Here is a 25,748-nt window from a genome sequence, read left to right as displayed (position 1 = left end):
AGAGACTTTGTAAAACTAACTATGCTTTAAGCCATCGTTTGATGTTTATTTTAAGCAAAAAAAATAAATACAGTATACAGGATAATATTGCGTTATTTAGTAAAAACAGTTACTTTACAACAAATGGCATGCTATCTTGCATTGTTGTTTTCAGATTTGACACTATTTAAAAATTATTAAATGAATAGCAAATACTCTTGTTAGAAGGGTTTCTGAAGGATCATGTGACTATGAAGACTAGATTGCTGAAGCTGGAAAATCTGATTTGCCATCACACAATTAAATAGATTAAATAGAACCTTTATAATAAACATATATGCAGTTAAAGTCATAATTATTACCCCTCTTATTACCCACCTTTGAAATGATGTTTTATACAGAGCAAGGAAATTTCCACAAAATGTCTGATAATATTTTTTTCTTCTGGAGAAAGTCTTATTTGTTTTATTTCGACTAGAATAAAAGCAGTTTTAAACTTTTTAAAAAGCATTTTAAGGTCAAAATTATTAGCTTCTTTGAGCTATAATTTTTTCAATAGTCTACAGAACATCATCATACAATAACTTGCCTAATTACCCTAACCTGCCTAGTTAATCTAATTAACCTAGTTTAGTCGTTAAATGTCACTTTAAGCTGTATAGAAGTGCCTTGAAAACTATCTAGTAAAATATTATTTACTGTCATCATGGCAAAGATAAAATAAACAAAAATTGCGGAAAGAAATAAACAGGGATACAGCCTTGATAAGCCTTCCTTTAAAATATATACATTAAAATGACTACTTAACTTCATTCATGACAAAAATCAAATAAACTTAAAATTTTAAGGCAACAAACTGGAGTCAAGTGAATTATTTGGGTTGAAAGTTGTATCAACTCAAAAATGTTGTTTGTTGTCTTAAAATTTTAAGTTGAGTCAACTTTTTTTTACAGTGTACCTTTTCTTTATTATTTGATTTTTGTAATGAATTAAGTTTAGTCATTTTAATGCCCGAAGACCAAAAGTCAACTTTGTTTATTTAAAGTGAACTTTTTTCTTTAATTATGCCACAATACACAACCCTGACTTAAAGTGCAGTTAAGACAAACACTTAATTAAACTTAACAATGAAACGTTTCTGAAGGTCTAAAAAAAAAAAAAAAACCCTTAGGAAGTGTCAATGGACATTCTCTGTGCAACTGGTTTGTAATCCATGCCTGTAGCAGCTACATAACTGAGACAGCTGCAGGCCGAGCCGAATGCCTGCGAGGCCTCCACAATCTTATTAAAAAAAGAAACAATTACACTGAACTCCAAGTTCCTCGAAGCTGGACCGTGTACCCAAACAGACCCTCTTTTCTGTGTATTTTTCTAAACTCTGCCGCAATATTTGCCTGTGTTTGCATTTAAAATACACGACTTACCCTTCCGAATCGGTTGGCGTAAGATCCTGTGAGCAAGGAATGGAAAACGATGATTGTTTCATCCAAGTCCCAAATGAACACGCGCTGAGAAAAGAAAGAGCAAAATCAATGCTTCACTCAGCATGCAAGACGATCTGATAGTCAATATGAAGGGTGCACAGATTCATGCGCTCTGGGATCACTAGATACACAGCACTGATGGTCACCACAGAAGCCCTCGACTGCGAGACCAACCACCTTCGGACCATCCGTCTCCTGCCCTCAATGCATTAACACAATCAATACCAACAAACTAATTAACTAGATTTGTTAACATGCTATGATGTCAGCTCGCTAATGGGGCCGAAACCTTGCTGAGATTTAGGTTTCATTAATGAAATGACCGCAACTCTAAATCTGAACTGCATGATCAAGATATATATAGCACTTGTAAACATTTATGTGTAGAATGTACACTATAAAAAGTGAACACTTGTATAAGTTTCAATAAAAATAATCAACAAAAATCTTGTTATACCTAAATTAACTACAATTTTACTGACAATTATAATAAATCAGCGGTTCATTCTGCTGTGGTGACCCCTAATTAAAACTGGGACTAAGCCAAAAAGAAAATGAATGAATGAATGACTATAATAAATCAAGTTTAAGGCATATTTCACCCAAAAATTTTATCATCTCACCATTTAGTCTCTCTCATGAGTCTTTCTTTTGTTACTAAATAAGATATTTTGAAAACGCTGGTTGCTGGGACCATCAACTTCCATAGTAGGAAAAAAAAGTACTATGGAAGTCAATGGATGGCACCTAGCAGCATTTTTCAAAATATCTTCTTTTGTGTTCAACAGAAAAATTTAACTCGGTTACACTTTATTTTGATGGTCTGTTTGTTAAGTTTAAGTTACATTGCATCTAAATGCCAACTTATTCTCAATAGATTATAAGTAGACTGTGAGGTTGGGGTAAGGGTTAGTGTAAGTTGACATGTACTTGCAAATTTTCTTCTAGTCAATTAAATGTCTGTTTAGCAGCAGTATAAAGTAAATTAAGTGTTACCGGAAACTTAAATAGGTTTTAAACAAGTGAGGTGTAGGTAAATTCCAACAGATTTTTTTATTTTTCTGTGAACTATTTAAGGATAGTTAGTACCCCGTTTATGTAATGACTACGATAAGTACATAGTATGTACAGTGATACAGTACATACAGTATGAAATCCACAGATAGTAAGGGCACTGGGACATTATATGTCACCAAGATTTCAAATGATCTTTTTTTCTTTGGTCTTCATGTCAAAACATGTGACGTGCGCTCTGAGCAAACTGACAGAATGCCGATTAATGCGTTTGCATGCAAAGCGAAACATGCAAAACAAAGCTTTCACCAAAAAAACTCTGTTTAGGACATTTACATGTTGTAACATGCATGTACGCGCACTCTATAAACTCTGTGATGCATTAATTTTAAAGGGGCAGTTCACACAAACACACTCACTATTTATTCTCACTCTCATTGTTCCAACCCTTCATGAGTTAATTTTTTCCCATTAAAGACAAAAAGAAGATATTTTGAAAAATTGTGGATACTGGTAGCGCATGATTTCCGTAGTGGGGAAAATGCATATACTGCAAAAGCAGGGTTACATGAAGGAATTATGTTGACTTATTTTAGGTGGGTTGAACATTAAACAGTTGAGTTGTCCCAAAAAAGCTCATTTTAATTAAGTGGTTTAAACAAACAGCATTTTTTTTTTTTTTTTTGAGTGCACTATAAAAGTCAAGGCTTCTGGTTCCTATATTTATTAAAAATATCGGCCTTTCTTTTTATCAGTGTAAAGAATGTAAAATATGTTTCAAACAAGTCAATAAATATTGACAGAATTTCATTTTTGGGTAGAACTATGCCTTTAAAGGGCATGAAAAAACAAATACTACTCCCATTATTTACTCACCATTGAGTCAAATTTAGTATATATGACTTTAATTCTGTCAGACAAACACATTAAGAGTAGCTTTTAATTTTACCTAGGCTCTTTTATGCTCTGTAATTGTATTGAGTTATGGCTTTAATTTTGAAGCTTTCAAAAGCGAATAAACCGTTGTCACCATACTAACCCATAGGCTGCCAGGGGGTTAATTTGTGTCTTATGAAGCGGATCGATTAGTTTTTTGTAACAAAAATATGTCTAGTTTTTAAGGTTTTTTTAATATTTTTTTTTTCATCGAAACAATAGATAATGCTCTAATGGAAGCTTCAAAACAAAAGTCACTATCTAACACCATTATACAAAATGGAAGAGCCAGATATACACAGAGGCAGGCTTGAGGGTGAATAAATTAAATGGTAATAGGTAAAAAAGTTAGATTTTTATAAACTATTACTTGATTTTATAAAGATTACTATTATAATGTTAATATTAATGAGTCAGTGTTGTCAAAGTCAGATACACTGACAGTGTATTACCTCAAGGTCAGAGTCAGGAGGTGGAGACGGGTTATTGTTCCTCCTTCCTCGGCCACGTGCCTTTACATCCGAAGCCCGACGCAATCGATCTGAATCTGAATCTTTAATGGGGGTTGATGGACTGTGGATTGTACTGTACTCTCCTGCAGAAAAAAAGAAAGGCAAAAAATATATTCACATTGTGGCTAGATCTGTTTACCTCATTTGGAGCTCAGTACTGCCTACATGCTCTAGTGTCATGTTGTTTATCAGATCTCCTTATACCCGAGAAACATTTTAAGCATTAGTAATGGCACTGGAGGTGTTCTGCATTGTATTGTTCTCTCTCAATTACACGACAAGGCAAATGTAAGAGTGTTTTATTGTCTCTTGGAAACAACAGTGTTAATTCACTGATTCACTGTTAATTCAATTATGTATACTGTAAATATGTTCAGCCTGGCTCTTGAGCTTGATTGGCCAAGACTTATTTTAAAAATAATCCAACAGCACTAGAATGTTTCACTGGTTCAGTTAATAAGCAGAAGTTGGTCTACTATAAATTCTTCTCAAACTATCTTGATGTATATTTGCTATAAAAATAACACTTAAAAATTATTTGATCAAAAAGACATGACACCATATGTTTTAGGTTAATTTAACTTATTTTAACCAGTCAATCAGATTTCATAATTATTGACGTATTATTGTATTTTACTAGATTTAAGTTTTAGTCATACCCAGCAGACACACAACATCATAAGACGCTAATATTAGGTTAGCTTTAGGTCACCAGCATCTAAGGACAAAGTTATAAAAACAACGTTAAATGACATTGACATTTGGTGGATTTTAGGTTGTGCTGGAAAGTGAACGAAATTTTACATCTAGCCAACCTCTTAAACCAACATCATATTGACGTCAAATGCTGACATTTATTCGTCAGGTATAGCAACCAAAATACAATGTTTGATTAAAGTAAGTGGTAAAGTCCACACAACGTCAAGCTGAAACACCAATAGACGTTGACATTTTGTTGTTTTTAGGCTGTGTTGGAAAGTTACCAAAATGCAACGTCTGTCCGACTTTGGACATTGACGTCAGCCTGATGTTGGATTCTGATGTAAACCCGATTTTAATCTGACGTTGTGTTGACGTTCTGTGCCTGCTGGGTAGTTACTGTAAGTCACAGTTTATATCAGTTTAATTGTTGTAAATTCTTTTCAAACTGTTATATAAAATAAATATAATATAAAACTATTACATGAAATACTATATTAAATACTCGCAAATACATAAAATAGCTGGGGATATATCTACAGTAAGTACACTGTAAAGGCAATTTATTCAAAAAGTCAAGACAACATATGTTTTTAATTTTAGTTAAATCAGGTTTCAATTTTTTTTTGATAATTTTATTCACAAAAAAATGTTAATCAACATTTTAAAATTGTAAAGTGTTACCTAAATGGGTTTAATTGGTGTAAGTTTTAAATGACTTGTAGCATTAATTTGATTCAACTTAAAACTTTAACTCAGCAACAATTTATTTTTACAATGTATACATGATGACCTTCTGTTTATGTAACAGAGCAATAGGTATTTTTATATAAAGGGTGCTTACACACCTGTGAATCGATTCACCTATTCCGAAACAGGGATTAAAATTGTTACAATGTTGCACTTTGTTCTTGGTGTGGTTCGCTTTCACATGGCAAAGTTTCTAAATGGACCATAATAGCTAAAACATGTCACATGCGAGCAAACTCTCCTCTCATTGGTCAGAGTTTCACAGTTTATTTTGCAGAGTCCTGCCCAGCTATTATGCGCCCTTATTTTAATTTATGACGATGAGCAATAAGACATTATTAGTGAAAAGCTGCACTTTAATTTTAAATGGCCACACCCACAGACATCGTCACCAGATATAAATTAGAGATAAGACTTTCTCATACATAGCTGTTGGCTATAATTATGCATTATAAGCTTTCACATTATAGAAATAAATAAAAGACAGAAACCAAAACTACTGTTTGGTCAATTTTCCTAACAGATAAGCATCTCTTGTTAATAGTTCAGCATTCTTTCAAGTTCGTATTTGACATGAAATGCACATTTACCATTAGGAATGAAGACATCCAGTCCTACTCATAATTATCTCCTCATATAGCCGTATACTGTATATGATATTACATATCTATAATACACAGTGATACAGCCTGGTTCGGATCATCTTGCTTTCTCACTATTTGATCCGCTCCAGAGTTCATTTTATTGGAGCCGAGACCACCCCAGTCAGGCGATCTCAGACCTATTGCTTAGGTGCAGATCTAAGCGCAATTGCTGAGAAACATGCCAGGTTCCAAGACAAAAGTCTAGGTTTGAAAGCAGCCTAATAATTATAATTATTGTCATCAATGATAGAAAGTCTTCTCCAATTTCTTCTCTAATTTTACATTTTACTGTTATTATTCTAAACTATTTTGTCTAAAAATAGAAATATTGTTTTTTTTATTCTGAAATTTATGAATGACCAAAAAAAAAAAAAAAGACAGAAAGCAGATCCACAAATCTATACACAAATCCAATACAAAGTGTAATAAATTACACCATTAAAAAAAATAATAAACAAACTTGCTTCATATTAGCACAGTACAAAGCGCCCTATTTATATGGATAAAAACATTGTAAAACTAATCTCTAATTTGTAAATCTATAATCAATGTTTAGTGTTGCAAAATCAGCTAATCAGCTCTCTTCTTTGTAGTAACTCAAAAATTTTCAGACCTCCAGCCAGAAAATTTTTTCCACCTAAATGGGTCTCTCTTACCTGTGGGCTGCTCTGTGAGGGCCTGGCTGGTGATCCCTGATGGAGGTTCTTGCAGGGTGTAGGTGGCAGTGGTAGAGGGTGTAGTAGGGCTGGTGTTGTTACTGGTCATGTATGGAGAAGTGTAAGGGCTACTGTTGTAATACTGCGCATACTGACTCTGGCCAAACGTCGGGTAGGAAGGATAGTCCTGCACAAAGACATCAAGGCGGTAATGTGAGATAGCAGCGTGCAACCCTGCTACTTTACAGCACAGATTCCAAAACGTAAATGTGAACATATGTCTCCTCTGCGCTACATCTGGACAGCGATCTGTCTTCACTCGTTTTTTTGTCTCCGCTCGTGGCATAATTCATACACAAAAAGAGCAAGAGGTAATCTGTGCATACAGTGGTCGAGACATTTAGAGTGATTCATATCATGTGAGTAATATGCGAGTGTACACATGTTTTATAAAAGCTTACAGGAGGAAGGAAAACATTCTGAGCGTATGTGCCAGGCGGAGGAAGTACAATTTTAATGCATGCTGTAGACTAGACTAGAAGAGATAGAAATCCAGCTACCTGTTGTGTGCTATTGAATCCAGTTGAGTTTGTGAGGGAATTGCTTCCAGCGTACAGCCCTGAAGTTGTTGTAAAACTGCCTCCTATAAGGGAAAGAGATGTAACAGTGAGAAATCACAATGCAGAACACAGATTTTGAATTAAATTAGGTCTTCGGATGATTTGAGAATGATGTTTCCAAACTAGCTCTGTTAAAAGAACAGAAATAGGCTTATTTACAACTGCTTATTTAAAAAATCTCCTAGATGAGTTAACATTATTTTTGAACCCTTTTAGTTGATCTCTGGGTCTGGCAGGAGCACTTTTAGCTTAGCTTAGCATAAATCATTGGACTAGATTAGACCAACTCACTCACAAGCATCTCACTTATTAATTAATAAAAATATAAGTGTTTTAATAATTTTCCCATTTAAAACTTGACACTTCTGTAGTTACATTGTGTGCTTACTGACAATTTATTGTTTTCTTGGTCATTATGGCTGGGAACTGTACTCTCATTGCAGCCTAATAATCAGGGAACTTTGCTGCTGTACCATGGCTGCAGCAGGTATACTGATATGATGCAGCGCTGTTAGCATCAGTGTTGGGCAATAACACGTTAATAGTAATGCGATATTAGTAACGACTTTTGACAGTAACTAATACCGTAACGCATTACTTTTTAAATGTAGTAACTCTGTTATCATTAAATATTTTGCAAGTGTCCTTTACTTGGTAAATGAATTGATTTTAGCTGCAGTCTTAGCTACATCTTCCCGTTTTCAGCAGCGATGTATTGTGGGATTGGTGGATGCCAACCAACGACTGTAAGAAGAAGACGCATCAGTTTTAAGGCACCAGACTGGACAAAAGCAAAAGCAGAGAGATCGGGTGCACACAAGAAAATCCAAGTGTGTGCGTGAGAGAGACCGAATATGCATAATTAGGCTGAGTGTGCACCCAAGAGAGACTGAATGTGCATGAGGTAGGCCGTGAGTGCTCGCAAATAATGGTGGGCAAGGCAAGGCTTCATGAAACACTGAAACAGTTCAAGCAAATGTGTCGATGTTTCGAAACGTTTTTAACCCCGTCTCTACAGTGACACCTAGTGGTCATTTCTTTTGTTATACTCTGCAACAGCTTCAGCAAAGAAAGAGTTAAGCAAATTGAGGTATTGAACTTATTGTAGAGTTGAGGTTTCAAGTGATTTAGTAAAGCAGTGAGAGTTCCTGACTAGCGTGCTAAAATGGGTTCGAATCCAGAGTGATGCAGCTATAGATGTTAGTTTTTTTAATCCTCTGTTCTCGTAACATATTTTGTTTTAACATTGGTCTGATATCCGAACACTTTGTGAACAAATATGTCTTGTTTTGGTGACAAACAGTAACATTAATAAAATACATCAAATCATAATTTTTTTTGAGGATTTGTACAAGTCGGGAATTGAGCCTGGGCCATTTGCAACAAAGTTACTTTGTGCAAACGCACAGGCTACATGAGACAGACCCTGTCAGTCAAACGGAGAATCGGCAGATCTCAAAATGCTTTTGAAATGGCCGATGCTTTGAAATGCTTTAGTCAAGTGACCTGTGTCTTTTGAACCACCTTAGTCATGTGACCTAGGTGTTTCGGATCATGCTTCGAAATACTTGCGCTTGCATCTCGACACTGTCGAAACGTCAGTTTCACATCAGCCATCCCTACCCATAAAATATATTAATATTAAATTATATTAATTACTATTACTAATACTATGTTGTTTCAAATAAATAAGCACACATATGTTCTCTGTATAACAAAACTGATTAGTTTAGTAGACACAGTGACACATTTCTGTTATATTTCAGAACACATTATTTAAATGTATGGTGTATTGCTCAGAAAAATGCTATGATTAATTTTTTTTTTACTGTTAAACATTTTTATAGCAGTTATACAACAGTAGATTTTGCACTTTGAATATACACAGCTTACTTTCCAAGTTGTTGATATACCACATTTGATTTACACTTTGAAAATTACTCATAGATTTAATTTTTTAGCAGCTATTATGATTTTGTTTAAAATGCATAAAATGTATGGTTGTCTATAAAGCGTTTTTTTTTTTTTTTTTTGGTGCTGAGTTTCACTAAATTGTTTCTGAATGATAACTCAGATTACTTTCATTTATTAATTGCATAAGGGTTTTGTGTTTGTTATTGTTGCTAGTTTTCATACTCAAGCTGTGAAGGAACATGTTTAGGGGTTAAATACAACAGCTTTTATGATGCTGAAGCAACTTTGCTTTTTGTTTCTTAATATATTAAAAAGCGCTATATAAATGTAAGGAATTATTATTATTATTATTATATTATTCAGCTGGTTGATCACCATTTTCATTTTTGTACTGCTGGTCTGACTTAAATAAATTATTGTTTAAAAATTACTTTTTGTTTAAGTTTGTCTTGTGTTTTAGTTGTGAGAATGCAAATTAATTAAAACTGTAAAGCTGATCAACAGTGTATTCCTTGTGCAGCACTAAAGTGACGTAATAAGGGTATTAATGGGATCATTAAAAATGTTCTTTGGAAAAGTATTTTAAAATCACGTTTAACAATAATGCATTACTTTTTGGTGTAAGTAATTGATAAAGTAATTGGGTTGAATAAAGTAACTAGTAATTGTAACTACTTACTATTTTTCATTACCTGGCAAAACACTGGTTACCATTTACCTAGCTGGGGACTATTTTCAGGAGCGTAATATATAATTGTGTCTGCTACAGCCACAGTACAGCAGTAAATTTCCTTGATTAGTACGCCAAAGAGCAACTTTTCAGTTTTGAGCAAGATGCTAATGGTCTAATCTGATTCAAATATATATGCTAAGCTAAGCTAAAATTGCTGATGCCATTCCCAGACATTTTCTGAATGGACTAAAAATGGTAAAAAAGTTTAACTCTAGAGGAGTTGTAAAATGAGCTTATTTTCAAAAAGCAGAGTGTTCCTTTAAGTGATTTTGTAAAACCGACAGAAAGACTGAATCAAATGAGGCATCTGCTACATCAACACACTTGTATTTAACATCAATGACAGAGTGGTTTAAAATAGCATTTCCATTTCATGTCCACATTTGCATTTTTAAAGATTTTCCATGCGTCATGTGTAAATGGTGAGCTGTCACGATGCAAAACACTCCAAACAAATGCCTAAAATTAGACTTAAGCTTTGTCAGCATTAATCCAGAATGACATTTTTATTCTAAATCATTATCTCTCCACACGTAGTGTTTTCGAATGCATCCCAAGTCTCCAAGACACCAAGAAACACACAGACAAATACGGAAATACTGAATCAATAGAAAGTTTTGGCTGCATCTACTGCATATTAATTATGATTCACCAGCCAGATACAAATGCCATTTTAGTTTCAAGCAAAGCACTGTCCATGCTAAAGTTTTTTCAAGTTTTGAAAAAGTTACTAATTACGTTAGCAAACTCTTTGTAACTTGCAACTGAGTTGCAACTTACTTATAATAAATAAATTTTGAACATTATAAGTATTAGTTAATTTGTTGAATAATTAGTTAATTGTTGAAAACACAATCCCAGCAGGCACAGGAAGTCAACATGACGTCAGATTGATGTTGTACCCAACCGTTGTGGAGATGTTGCATTTTGTTTGGAAATGAAAATCGGGTTGATGTCAGAACTCAATGTCAGGCTGACTTTAATGTTCAACATCCAACCTAAATTTAACCACATATCAACATCTAATGATGTTGCAGCTTAATGTTGTGTGGATGTTAACACTGATGTCTATCAGACGTTGGATTTTAATTGCCATACCTGATGAATAAATGTCAGTATTTGATTTCAATATGACGTTTGTTTAAGATGTTAGCTCAACGTTAGGTTTTAGTCTCTTGCTAACAAAAAAAATCAACCAAATATCAACGTTATTTGACAACATTATCGGACGTCAAAATAATGTCTCCTTAAACACTGGTTAGTCATTGAATTTTGATCAGCTGACATAATGACCCACAGTAAATCTAACCTAATATTAATGTCTTATGAGGTTGTATGCATGCTGGGATGGGCTTACTCAGTTTTTTTTAAGTAAAGTCAACAAATCGTTTTTACAGTGCAAGTGTTTTAAATTTTTCTTGTACACAATGAAATGTTGAAGTATCACAGTGCAAAACAGAACAAACAAACAAACCAAGGGTGTAGAATGTGCAGGATTTGGGGGATCCCGACTTTAATAAAATGCGTATTTGCCCCTGAATTTTTAATTGGAGAGCTGCATACATGATGTGTTGAAGTTAACTTATGCTTGAAGCAACGAATAGAAATGCGGCATGTTTCCAGAGTTGGCATGTGGTTTCCGAATTGACTCTTCCTTTTGTTCTTGTTGAATAGTTAGCCAGTTTTGATGAAAATTACGTCAGAAAAGCTACCTGGATAACAATGTGCACTCATATGTGTGTGTGTTAAAGGTACTGCCCCAGGTGACATACTGTTGTACCCCTGAAGGAAAAAAAAGACGTATACTTCTTGACATTGAATTTCTCCACTTTTGAAAATGGTAACTACTCCTGTGCCAGATATCAACATGGATAAAACATGTTGTCCACTCTTACATTCTAAAATAGTGAGCTATCACAATGCAAAATACAAAGAAAAAATTTAGAAACATTTAGATTAGGCTCTGTTTACATTAATCCACCCAGATATAAGAGTGTCAGAATAATTATCTTTCCTCAATTATTAGGCCCTCTGTATATTTTTAACAGATTTTTATTAGATGAAACGAAGATTTTCTAAACACATTTCTAAACATAATAGTTTTAATTACTCATTTCTAATTTATATTTATTTTATATTTGCCATGATGACATTACATAACATTTTATTAGATATTTTTCAAGATGCTAGTATTCATCTTAAAGTTACATTTAAAGGCTTAACTAGGTTAATTAGGTTAACTAGGCTAGCTAGAGTAATTAGGCAAGTCATTGTATAACGGTTGTAAACAATTGGAAAAAAAATAATATATAGCTTAAGTGGGCTAAGACTATTGATTTTTTTTTTTTTTATCAAAAACTGATTTTCTTCTAGCCAAAATAAAACTTTCTACAGAAGAAAAAAGATATTGAAAATACTGTGAAAAAAAAAAGTATATATATGACAAGGGCATTTTCATCCACAAAAAAAATAAATAAATAAAAATAACTAATTTCGTCGTAGTGTGTGTGTGAATGACTGTGTTTGGGTGTTTCCCAGTGAGGGGTGCAGCTGGGAGGGCATCCGCTGCATAGAACATATGCTGGATAAGTTGGTAGTTCATTCCACTGTGGTTATCCCAGATAAATAAAGGGACAAAGCCGAAAAGAAAATGAAAGAATGAATATATGTGTAAATTGTGTCACATGATGTATACCTCAATCTGCACACTCTAAATCAAAACAAAAAAAAAGAGGCATTTCAAAAGTAACAGACAGAGCCTTTATTTTCAACTTATGTAAGACAACGGATAATAAACTAAACCTACTATTTCAAAAATAAATGACAAGTTTTAAATTGTAGATGGGGGTAGAGCCAAGCAAGACCTAAACCACCTTAAAGGCATTTAAGACAAAGCTTTGCAGGTACTATAAGGGCATGTGGGGTTGTGTGTGTGTTGGTGAATGGGAAATAACAGTGGCTTTATCTTTTCTTCTCCCATATCAGTGATTGGATCTTGGCTGACGGTCAGAGAGAAAGAGGAAAGGGGGTTGGGTCTATTATTTCATCCATTGCTACCTTTCCAATGACAGACACAGTGCCACTGTTGTGAATGAGGGGGAAGGTGATGGGAGGTCTCTCTTTTTTTCACCTGACATCCTGCCTCAATGAATATGCATATCTGTCTTCTTTTCAAGCTGCTCAGAGAAGCACCTTCTGGGTAATTAAATCTTTCTTTGGAGAGATAGCATCTAATGACTTAATAACATACATGACATGAGTTATAGGGAAAGAGACAGCCTGAAGGCAGCCTGTCATGTTTGGGGTGCTTTTGGGAGTCATAGTGCTCAAATTCTCAAGTAGACTGAAAGAAAAGCTGGTGCAGGAGTATATACCAGCATCAGTAAAGGTAAGTTAAGGTAAATAGACAGGGATTTATTTTGATTTGTCAACCTTATTCTTAATATTTTTTTTAATGATATATATATATATATATATATATATATACAGTTAAAGTCAGAATTTTTAGCCCCCTGATTTATTAGCCAGCCTTTTTATTTTTCCTCAATTTCTGTTTAATAAAGAGAATTTTTTTAACACATTTGTAAACATAATAGTTTTAACTCATTTCTAACAACTGATTTATTCTATATTAGCCATGACAACATTAAAACATATTTGACTAAAGATTTTTCAGGACACTTCTATACAGCTTAAAGTGACATTGAAAGGCTTAACTGGGTTAATTAGGTTAACTAGGCAGGTTAGGGTAATTAGGGAAGTTATAGTATAACAATGGTTTATTTTGTAGACCATCAAAAAGTATATAGCTTAAGGGGGCTAATAATTTTGTCCCTTAAATGATGTTAAAAACATAAAAACTGCTTTTATTCTAGCTGAAATAACCTCAAAGGGGTGCTAATAATTCTGACCTAAACTGTATATATAAAAATCAGTTATTATAAATGAGTTATTAAAACTATTATGTTTAGAAATGTGTTGAAAAAAAAAACCTGTCTTTTAACAGAAATTGGGGGAAAAAATAAACAAAGAGGCTAAAAATTCTGACTTCAACCGTACATTATAAATTCATTCATTTTCTTTTCGGCTTAGTCCCTTGATTAATCCGGGGTCGCCACAGCGGAATGAACCACCAACTCATCCAGCACGTTTCTACACAGTGAATGCCCTTCCAGCCACAACCCATCTCTGGGAAATACTTTATAAATAAATTATATAATAATAGTAATAATAAATAATAATAATAATAAAAATAATAACAACAATACTACTACTACTACTACTACTACTACTACTACTACTACTATACTACTACTGCTACTACTACTACTACTAATACTACTAATAATAATAATAATAACTGTTCGTATTATGTGTATTGCTCGTATTATTATTAATTTTATTATTATTATTATTATTATTATTATTAATATTATCATTTAATAATTCAGGAAAAACAAATAACAAAGTGGTTGGATTTAATAACATTTTGTATACATTCTATTCATTAAACTATACTATATAAAATAACAAATATGCTTTTTAATAAAACTCTTTACACTTTTAAAAAAATATTTACAATATATCTTAAGCAACAAGATAACATATCCCTTAACCTATTATAATTAAAATTAGTTTTTCCATTTATATTTCCTTTTTTTATATATGTTTATATGGTCTCACTTTATTTTGTTGGTCTGTTTGTTGAACGTGAGTTACATTGCATCTACATGTCAACTAATTCTTATTAGATATAAGGAGACTTTTAGGTTGGGTTTAGTTAGTGTGTTGACATGTACTTGCAAAGTTTCTTATAGTCAGTAAAGTGTCTGTTGAAGGAGCAGAATCAGTCTCAGACAAAATCATTAAGCAGACAGTCTACTAATACTCAAATGGACCAACAAAATAAAGTGTTACTGTTTATTTAGCTTTACATTTTAGCTTTAGGCACTTCTGTACTTTGAGTAAACAGTTTCTTGTAGTTAGTTGTCAAACCCACATTTCAAATTTGAAGTTTTTAAAGATTTTTTTTCTTTAGATTGTCAGCTTTATTCCAAACAATAACAAATTTGAATTGTATACTTTTAGTTACTGTAACTATATACCAACACGATAAAATAAAAATAAATAAAACTAAATAAATAAAATAAATAAAACAATTAAAAAAAAAAACTTTTTTCACAAATTAACTTTTATACATTTAAAAGTTTATTATGCAATTTATTCCTAAAGAGGCGTCATTTACTTCAACAGTGAGAGCTTTTGTGCCCGATAAATCAGTTTTAGCACATCTTCCCAGAAGCTTTTTTTTTTCCAACAACCATAACCAGGTGATAAACTACTGAACAGCTGTACGTCCTGCTGCTCAGAGTTGTTTGTAACCTTAGAGTCTTCATTTATCTTTATAAAGCATTCTCAACATGAAATGTGCACAAAATTACCTTGGTGTGTTTAGATACAAAGCTAACTGCTAATTTGCTCAGCAAAAACAGAATCACAGTCTTTCATCTTCAGCTCATCAAAAGAATAACAAGGGAATCCCCTCTGACAGTAAGAAACACGCAACAGCTTCGCTTCTGGACAACCTTCTGGAACAACCCGCGACTTTTGTTTCTTTTTTATCTCTTGTTTATTTTATGCAAGAACAGCAAGAGGTGCTTCTAAAAGCTGTTGACTTCCTCTCCAGACTTGTGCCGTCCCATAAAGCCAGACGCATCGATCTCCCATTGCACAACAAATTAGCTAAATCCACAGTTCAAAAAGTCATAAAAGCCAGGACTCGTAGGAAAGCAGTTGACTCCAGAGAGAGTCCGGAGCCACATAAAAGCCAAGCAGGACCCCCTCCGGTCCCAAAAGAATGACTCCATGCTGGGGAGAGGCCTGGTTTTTTCCCAGGGGCAACAAAAAAGTCCCCCCGTTCCTCCCCCTTCTGAGCTCTGTCTTGCTCCAGTTAGTTCACTCAAGACGAGACACTGGCTCTCCTTATGGCCTCTCCAATTGGGAGTCCATTTGCTGTGCTTGATCAGTTCTCTTGCCATGGGCTATGTCTATCATCAGCGCACAATATTTGTAGCAGAAGTTTTGTAGGCCTCTCTGGGGAGTGAGCGATCAAGTCCAGATGGGCTTCTTTAAAATGCAGTCTGCTGCTCCTCTCACACGGGGTGCAGAATGGAGGGAACCAATTGTTGCTGTAATTATCATTTACTCAAGAGTCCAAATCACTGCGCGCTCATGGAAAAGGAAACCCATAGCTCAGACAGGTGTGAAACGGGAAAATTAATTCCTCATTTATACTTGGATGTGAGTGATAAAGATTGAGATGCTGTCAGTAAGTCTTAAACTGAATTGGCATAAAGTAAAATGGATGAAGGGTTGACTTGGGTTGAGTTTCTGGAGGCAACAATGGGTTGGCATTTTGGTTTTGTATTGTATTTGAACTTTTCATATATTATCAAATATAAAATAATGATAATTCATGGAAAATAAGATTCATATTAGGATCAAGATTAAGATAGTTTACTATTCATTAAAATCACACAACTGAATATAGGTTTACTTTTTTTTACAGTTTGAATTAAGTATTTTTCCAGGTAATGTTTAACAGAGCAAGAACATTTTATTGGTATTTCAATTCATTTCAATTCGCTACAGATCAAACAAAACAAAAAATGTTGTCTTGTAACTTCTTTAAACAGCCTAATTAACCTAGTTAAACTTTTAAATTGTACTCTAAAATGAATACTAGTATCTTGCAAAATAACTAGCAAAATATTTTGTACTGTCATCATGGCAAAGACAAAAGAAATCAGTTCTGATGCTGTGTTCAAACCTGACGTGGCAGGCGCAAATAAATCTCACTTTTCGCGCATAAATAGATGTGTGATCATTTTGAGTTTACCAGCTTCATTCACACATCAAATTAATTTTGCGTCATGGGTCGGGCTTCTATCTGCCCGTTTACTTAGCTTCCTTGGTAAATAACTAAGATGGATTTTATGGAGAGAATAACTGTGTTTATGTGCTTTAGGAAGGCTGAAAAACAGCATACATTTGTTTGGCGCTGTGTCTGAGTCCACTATATCCATTATCCACTCTTCCAGAAACTGTACATACAGTAGTTGATGAAAGCTTTCAGTGGTTCTTCAGACTGTGCCCAGCCCAGTTCGATGAACTGTTGTCAGGTGTCAGCAACAGGATTTCCCCTTGGGAAATCAACAACAGGAACTACATCATAGTCACGCCCATAATCACAGCACAAATGTCCACTGAAGTTCAAATTTTAGAACTCCATTCGCACATTAAGTGTCAAACTCACTAAACGCTCAACTTAAGTCGCTTCATTCATGCAAATTGCGCCGCAGGATTTTTTTTTTTTCACATTTTTGCATTGACTTAACGTGTAAATCACTCGTGCTTGATGCTTCATCTGCATCTGGTGTGAACACAGCTTTAGAAATGAGCTATTACAATATAAAAAATTTTGAAAAAATATTTTTGTTTAACATCACTTGGAAAATATTTGAAATAGAATTTAAATTTCACACAAGGCCTAATTATTTTGTCTTTAACTGCATATACACAATGTATAAAGTTAACATTATATAAAGTGTTATACATTGTTTATAAATTATAGAAAAAAATATTTCTCCCATCATTCTAGTCATTAAATTATTTTCCACAAAAAAATCTATATATTTTACAGAAAAAAAAAAAAAATAATTGTCAGACAACTAATTGACTTAACATACAGGACTTTAGAAAAAGTACATCCGCATAAGCATTGCTTAATTTTTATACAATTGAACAAAAGCCTGCAAACCAATGGCCTAAATTCTGACCTAATATAGCTCAGGTTAAAAATTTTCATATAATATATTGTGATAATCTGCCAAAGTGTGGCGACTCCAGACCTCATCATTTTAAGCCAAGAATCTCCTTCTATGTTACATCTCAAGACTGCAATCAGAGAAAGTCAGCGCCGTTCCATTAGACATGAAAGAGTAGGGTAAAATCATTAATTTAATTGTATTCCTCTGACAGCTGGGTGCAGACTCGCTCTGAAGGGTTATGGGACGTGGTATAGGGGTATGGCATGGTATAGATGGAAGGGGGGTCTACATTTGGCTTCTGTGTTGAGTCTCTTCCTCTAAGTCCAGACCTGCCTAATCGATAAGGCACCGGGAGAAAGCCAATAGAGACAGACTGGCCTGGTTAATGGTCATCTGTCATCTGCTCTTGCTGTTAGTGGCTAATGTGTTTATGGCAGCGTGGGCTTGGAGAGGAAGACTGAAGGCACTTCAATTTCTGATTTACAACACACTTAGAATTCCACACAAAATAAAACAAATTTAAAAATATATTAATATTTGCTTACCATCCTGCTATTTCGAACATTTATGATGTTATATAATTAAATTCATCTTCAACTAATCTTTTTGTTGAAAAAAACAAAGATGAAAAATCAAAAGTCGTCAGGTTTGCAATAAAATAAACAATGATAATTTTGGGGTAAAATAAATTGTGCTGATTAAGGAATCATTATTTCACAGTTACTTATTTATTTAACATTTTATTTATTATTTTATTTTAATAGCATTTATATTTTTTTCTCAGAAAATATATTTCAAAAGGTGTTGTTGACTTGAAATCTCCCAGAAGTTATCCAGCAACCTTTTAGACTTTCATCATTATAAATGAATATTAGCTTCATCAGTCCATTATCTACATTAGCAGGATGATGAAGATGAAACCAGGATGGATATTTTAGCAAGACAATGATCTAAAACATAGCCAAGAAAACTCTCAAATGCTTTCAGAGAAAGAAAAACAAGCTGTAGAATGGCCCAGCCAATGACCTGACTCAAATCCAATTGAAAATACAAAATATAGATCAGATGGGATCAAGGTTTTTACACTCTGTTGAAGTCTGTGAAATAAAAATCACTCCTGAGCAATGTGACTTCATTCTACATACTGTATGAGAGTCACCATTAAGCTGAAGATAAATAGTCCTGAAGCAATGGTTCACTTAAAAAATTATGAATCTTTGTTCAGCAATCCTGACGACTTTTTTTTTTTTCAAAAGGAAATAATCCTCATCCAATACATATACACACCAGAACCCCCCCCCCCTTTTTCTTTTTTTTTTTAATACTGCAATCACTGAATCCAACACAAAATCAACAAAAAGTCAAAACTTGTTAATTTATTAAATAAAAAGATCATTTAACTCTTCAATTAAAGAGTTATACAACGTTCCTTTGGCTTAATCCCTACCGTTTTAGATATGTTTGAGATCTTTTTTGACAAGAGACCAAAATAAAGAAATATTTTTTTTTATGATTTGTGTCATTGTCATTGTGTTAGATTGCACACCTAAGTAATTTTTTTAAGTTTATTTTTTTTAATCACATAATTGTCCCCAAATGTCTGGGATATTATCACCACAAAATTATAAAAAAAATAAAAATTAAAATCACAAAAAAAAAAAAAAAATTGTGAAAAACTAGGGGGTCTGACATACACACACACACACACACACACACACACACACACACACACACACACACACACACACACACACACACACACACACACACACACACACACGTCTTTGACCCTTAAACTAAATGTTGCAAACATTGCACACACAAAAATGCTAAATTGTATTAATGTTCAAAAAATGATATCTATACAAATATCTAATAATACAAATATCTAACCCCAGTGTGAAATACTATGCTTGCCATGTACATAAAACCACTTTTGTATTTATAGATTTTGAACAAAATGCTAATTTGAAGAATTCCAAATTATCTAACTCAAAAAAAAAAAAAATAATAATTCAAGCTTTTTAAATTGATTGCTAAATGATCCAGTAATGAATATTTTGCCATCAGACACCACATAAAAAGACTAGATTCATACTCTGGGCTCTACACTATCACGATGTTAACTCTCATTGGTCTTGAACGGCGTGAACAGGCCTTTAAACGCCTGCGGTCGGAACAGCCTAACACTTACAACTCTGGTGTTGAATCCGGATCAGCAGAAGCAGAACGTTTCTACTTATGAAGCATGGAAAAGGAGCTTCCACAGACCACATATGTCACATTATTTATTGTGAGATGCTCTGGAAAGCGTTCAAAAACGTGGAGATGTTTCTACTGTCACACATTATTTGGAGATTAGAGAGCTCAAACCGGCGCTAACTGTTGGAGGCTTGAAGGAAAACACTAGAGGGAGAAAAAGAAGGACAGAAAAAGACTGTTGGCTTTGGAGCTGGGACAATATCTTAAAAAAAAGAAGAAGCAGCACTGGGTGGCAGAAAGTGTGCCTGATGCAAGTTTAATTCCGAGTACGCAAGTGTGACTTCCACCTCAAAGACGATAGTCCCGGGTGTTCCTTCTTAAGCAAACATACTTAAGAATGTGCATGGCAAAAAAAGACTGGTCTAAAGAAAAAAAAATAAATAAATGTCCATCTATGTTGGTTCGTTTCAGGCCTAATGCAAAAAAGACTGTGTCTAACTAAAACCCAATACAACCATATGCTTTGGGATGTTATGAATTGCTCTGTGTCTGCCATTAATTGTGTCCTCTTTTGAAGAGGGCCTGAGAGGAATAACGCCGCTATTTCATCACTCCATAGAGCTTCACAATATATCACTTTAGCATCGATATTCCAATACAAGCATTCATAATGGTCACATCACAGAATCTGCAAAGTTGGGTTGTGATTATAGTTAAGCAGGAGCCATAGTTTACATGCGATTTGTGGAGTCTTGCATAATCTAACCATAATTGAGTGAAAGTTTATCATCATGTGTTTTTTATATCCAAATTTCATTAGAAATAAGAGTCCAGGCACACTATACACTTTGCACTATGTACTTAAGCACTTACACACTCAAAAGAATAGTATATGTATGTCATGTCATCCCAAATTGAACACAATTTTAACATTTATTTTACTAAGCGGAAATTTAAATTATTTTCCGGATGATGTATGACTGTTGCCAAATTAGTTAAATAAATGACCAAACTTCCAAATAATACCTGCTATAAGAATAACCACATTCACCATCAAGAGGCAGTATAATCACTCTCCTAGGAGAATTTTGCTTTCTCAATCCAAAATAATTCAGGTTATCAAACATCTGAGCCCGAAAGCTCCGCTACTTGCGCTACGGTGCTTTGGCATCGTTTTCTTGCAGCTTGTGTTGTCAAATCCACTAGAGGCTGTTGTGTACATTTTTGCAAATTTAGAAAATGTTACTTGGCTGTTTTCTCATATGTGCCATTTACAACTTACGATCGACTGAACCGACAAGCTGCGTCCCAAATGGCAAACTATACCCCATGCACTTATGCACTATGTAGTTATGCACTTACACACTCAACAGCATAGTGAATGTATGTAGTGTTTTCCTAAATGGAACTCTAACATTAAAAAAATAAATAAATAAATAAAAATTTTACGTTTTTTGCTAATTTGGCAACTGTCAAACATCATCAGGGAAACAGTTTGAACTTTCGCTTAGTAAAGAAAAAAGTTTTTTTTTCCATTTGGCACAACACCACATAGATATACTATGCTGTGCATAAAAACAAAGAGGAAATTCAAAATGTTTACCTGATGATATTTTATGATTGCCAAATGAGCGAAATAACTGACCAAACTACCAAATAATACCTGCCATGAGTATAATCACATTCAGCATCAGGAGACAATATAATTATTCTTGTAGGAGAAGTTTGCTTTCTCAATCCAACATAAATAAAGTAATCCAACATCAGTGCCTGAAAGCTACACCCCTTCCGCTACGTGAGCAAAGCAGTGACCGTTAAGTTCTTGAAGTGTCCAACAGTCCACACTTCATATTACCGGTTAAAGTAGTGCATCTTCCAGGTAGTTAAAGTGCAGAATTTTCAGTGTGAATGCACTACTTACACTATTCACACTACAAAATGGTGTAGAATCGTGCATAAATATGCAATTTGGGGTGCACCTACAGTATATTGTTTTCAAAATCAAATAAAAAAGCGCATCATGGCCAGATGCTTTTACCACAATATAATATTGCATTTTTACTTGGTTTCTAAAAACTTCCTTCACTAGAATTGAACTTTGTCTCAAGAGTGACACTGTACAAGGCGTGCTACAGAGCAAACTGACCACTCTGGCAAAGTCTTTCCTAAGTGGGCAAGTTGGTTTGTTTTTGTGACAATTTTTTTTTTTTTTTTTTTTTTTTTTGGTGCTGTGAAGACAATTGTGCAAAACCTATCCTTTATCCATCAATTATATGTCTGATAACATGAACAAAAGTTGTCATACTGCCCTATAGTGTTTATTTTACCAAGAAACTGCCATTAAACATAAAGCGAGGCACATATTTACGATGTTGCAAAAATGTATCACATATTCCTAAAGAGTCTTGGTTTTTAAGGCAAATGTGAGCATTTTAGTAAATTATAAAGCATCCACGTAAAATACATACATACAATAAAGACTACATTTGCATTAAACCATTTAATTGCTGTACCTGAATACTGTCTCAGAAAACTATAAAGCACTTTGCTGTACTATATTTATCTAAGCTTGTAATTTGTTTATACAATTTAATACATAAATGCACTCCCCTAATAAATCCTACTTAAACTAAAGTTATGATTTTTTTTTTCTCCAAACTGATCCATTCAACTCTTCTGGTGAAATTGTATTCATATTGCAATATATATTGTAAAAAAGAGTCTCAGATTTGTTTAATATTGTGCAATCCAATGAGAAGAGCATAAGAGTGAAATATAAGACGGTGATCCTGACCTTGCATCTGGTAACTGTAGGGTGCTTGTCCCGTCTGGGGTGTGGAGAAGCTGGAACTGTAGCTGAGGAAGCCGCTCTGGCCTGGAGATTGAGCCTGGGTCAGTCCACCCTCTGTCTTGATGCCTGCCCACAATGGACCTAAATCAGTTAGTCACAATCCTCAGTGTTACTCCTTTCCACGCAATCCAATAGAGAAGACAATAGTGGCTTGTTTTGCACTGGGCCTCGATTCAAGCAACCTTTGCGTTGAAGAGTTTCCTGCGCACAGATTTCCAAGAAATTTGCTAGTCGGAGTTAAGACAAACTGATTTTGGGATTAGATTGAATCAGGCCCAGTGCAGGTTTGCGATTTGCTTCCACTCAAACAAACACGCGAACTCTGGGGATTGTTCTACCTAAACAGCATTATCTGTGCGCATATTTTTGCTATGCTTTCACAAGGCTGGGAAAACATTTCTAGCTGGAGTTGGGCTCAGGGTGTAGATGATGAACTCAAATCTTCATATCTGTCGAACTAGCATAAAATTAGCAACTGTCTGGAGGAGTCACTGAGTCTGCAAATTCAAAACAAAAGGTCAGCAAAGTCACATGTTTCAGATGAAGGTAGGAAATGAAGCTGTTAAAGACTCAGATAAGCAGTAATGTAATGTAATGTAATGTAATGTAATGTAATTTAATGTAATGTAATGTAAGTTTTCATGTAAGTTTTCAAATTTTGCTATCACAAAAGGCACCCACATAAAAAATGCAAATTGATTTGATAAAAATTTTTAACATCCATTTGACGTCCATACACTGATGCCAATTTAATCACCATAACCACAACCCAAAAGGTATTATAGAAAAGCGTCAATTTCAAAATCCACTGGATTTTGTAGCCCTATACAAAACAACATCAAATTGACATTAACATTAGTGTAAAAACAATAAGAAAATCTGTAACAGGACAATCCTGTAATCAATTTTAAATAGACATCAAATTGATATCAAGGTGGTTTACATAAGTTAACATCAAAATGATTAGCATTTTTGTTGTTTTGACATCAAGGTGGCCGCTGGGACATAGATCTTTCCTGGGAAGGACTTGTAATGTAAATGCAAATTAAGTGACACAAGTAGCAAAGTTTCCAAACAAATTTAGTAGATCTTATACATAATCAGTACGAGATATGTAAAGGTAGAGGAGATATGCTACAAATGGTGATTGCAAAATTTGTATTGTGTCTCAATGTATTATGGGACACATTCTAAACTTATTCATGAGTATTATTTAGATCATGTTTTCTCACAAAATGCAATATTTATGAAAAGCAAATAAGCTAAACAGATCTCTTAAAATCACTACAGGCCACAATGGAGCATCTTTGACATAATTATTATCTAACCAAACTAAAACATATAAAATATGTCAAAACCTGTGAAAAAGACTTAATAATGTACACAGAACATTTTAAGTTAATTGGTGCTTTTTTCAGTAGAAGCAAATCAGTTAGTTTCTTAAGTAATTCAGTCAATAATAACAAAATAATACTAAAGGTTTCTGGAAGGTAAACAGTTTTATCTGCTTGAGTGAAAAGCAAAGCACAACCAAAATTGCAAAGCTTTAACGCATTAGGAAGAATTGGTTACCATAGGCAGAAATCCCGTACGGCTGGCCTGGCTGAGGGTATGTGCCATAGGCAGCAGCCTGTTGCATTCCTGTGGTGTATTGCGTCTGTCCGTACGCCGCCATATTCTGGGCGGAAGGAGTTGGAAGAATGTGTGGATACGGTCTGCTATTTGAGAGAAAAGAGAAAAGACAGATATGCATTTTTTACCCGAAAGCCTACATTGTGAAGTTTGCTCAAAGACAAATTCTCTGTGATTCTGAAGATTTTTATTTCAGACTTGATCAGAAATATTTAGACAAGCTGTGACATGGACAGGTATCACGACATTTAACATTAAATACCATTTAAATAAAATAAACAATTGAATGATAAATTAATTAAAATATGTTCCCTTACACGTTGATTGATTGATTGATTGATTGATTGATTGATTGATTGATTGCAAAAATAACTATCATACCTTTTTATCTTGATTTACAGAATATTGAAATGTCATTCAGGTGTAAACAATAGTTTATATTAAGAAAAAACTATTTCAGGATTATGTACATCGAGATAAAAAATACTAAATTATGGCGAAATAATAAATTAATACGAAATAATGAAATATGTAATCGTAGTAATGTGGATAGAATCTGATATTTTTGAGACAAACTCCCATATTGTGAAATGTGCTCAAAAACAAATTCTCTGTGAATCTAAAATATTTTATTTGAGACTTCCTCAGAAATATTTGGACAAGCTGTGAATTGGACAGACATGCCGACTATAAGCATCACATGTTACTTAAACAAACACCAAAAACAATCCTTTGATGAATTCATTAATACATGTAAATATCTTCCCATACACGACTGATTGATTAATTGATTGATTGATTGATTGATTGGTTGATTGCAAAAATAATGACTATTATACCTTTCTATCTTGATTTACAGAAGATTTAAATGTCATTCAGGTTCAAACAATAGTTTATTTCGAAGAAAAAGATTATGTATACGGGCATTAAGAAACCTAAATTATTAATGACATATTGAATCGTAGGAATGTGGATCTGCTATTTTTGAGACTTGCATGTTGATCCGAAATCCCATATTGTGAAATTTGCTCAAATACAAATTCTCTGTGATTCTGCTACTTAATCATAAATATTTGGCCAAGCTGTGAAACGGAGAGAAATCCAGCCATTAAGCAGCTGATATACATTGCGAAAGGAAAATAAATCATAGGGGAAATTTTTGCAAGATAATAATTACAACAGATTTTGGAATCGGCGGGCTGCAGACATCAATGAAAACAAAGCGGCCAGAGAGTCCAGAATCTGACAGAAGGATCTAATTAAAGGACCAAATGAAGTTGGATGCTGCTTATT

At 34.0% G+C, this 25,748-nt stretch overlaps 1 protein-coding gene across 33 annotated transcripts in view; it reads right to left on the bottom strand.

Annotated features, from left to right (window-relative positions):
* The window catches only part of eya1 (EYA transcriptional coactivator and phosphatase 1), a 269,107-nt gene that overhangs the window by 42,282 nt on the left and 201,077 nt on the right, over positions 1-25,748 (bottom strand). For 11 of the 33 annotated variants that reach the window (XM_073939996.1, XM_073940012.1, XM_073939998.1 and 8 more), the window contains 6 exon segments: positions 24,396-24,541; positions 22,767-22,889; positions 7,235-7,317; positions 6,675-6,861; positions 3,866-4,008; positions 1,404-1,487 (listed from right to left, as the gene is read on the bottom strand). In XM_073939996.1, coding sequence (XP_073796097.1) covers positions 1,404-1,487; positions 3,866-4,008; positions 6,675-6,861; positions 7,235-7,317; positions 22,767-22,889; positions 24,396-24,541 — 766 coding nt within the window. 33 annotated transcript variants of the gene reach the window in all.

The sequence above is a fragment of the Danio rerio genome, chromosome 24, assembly GCF_049306965.1.
Source record: "Danio rerio strain Tuebingen ecotype United States chromosome 24, GRCz12tu, whole genome shotgun sequence".
NCBI lineage: Eukaryota > Metazoa > Chordata > Actinopteri > Cypriniformes > Danionidae > Danio > Danio rerio.
This window is presented reverse-complemented; position numbering and strand designations above follow the sequence as displayed.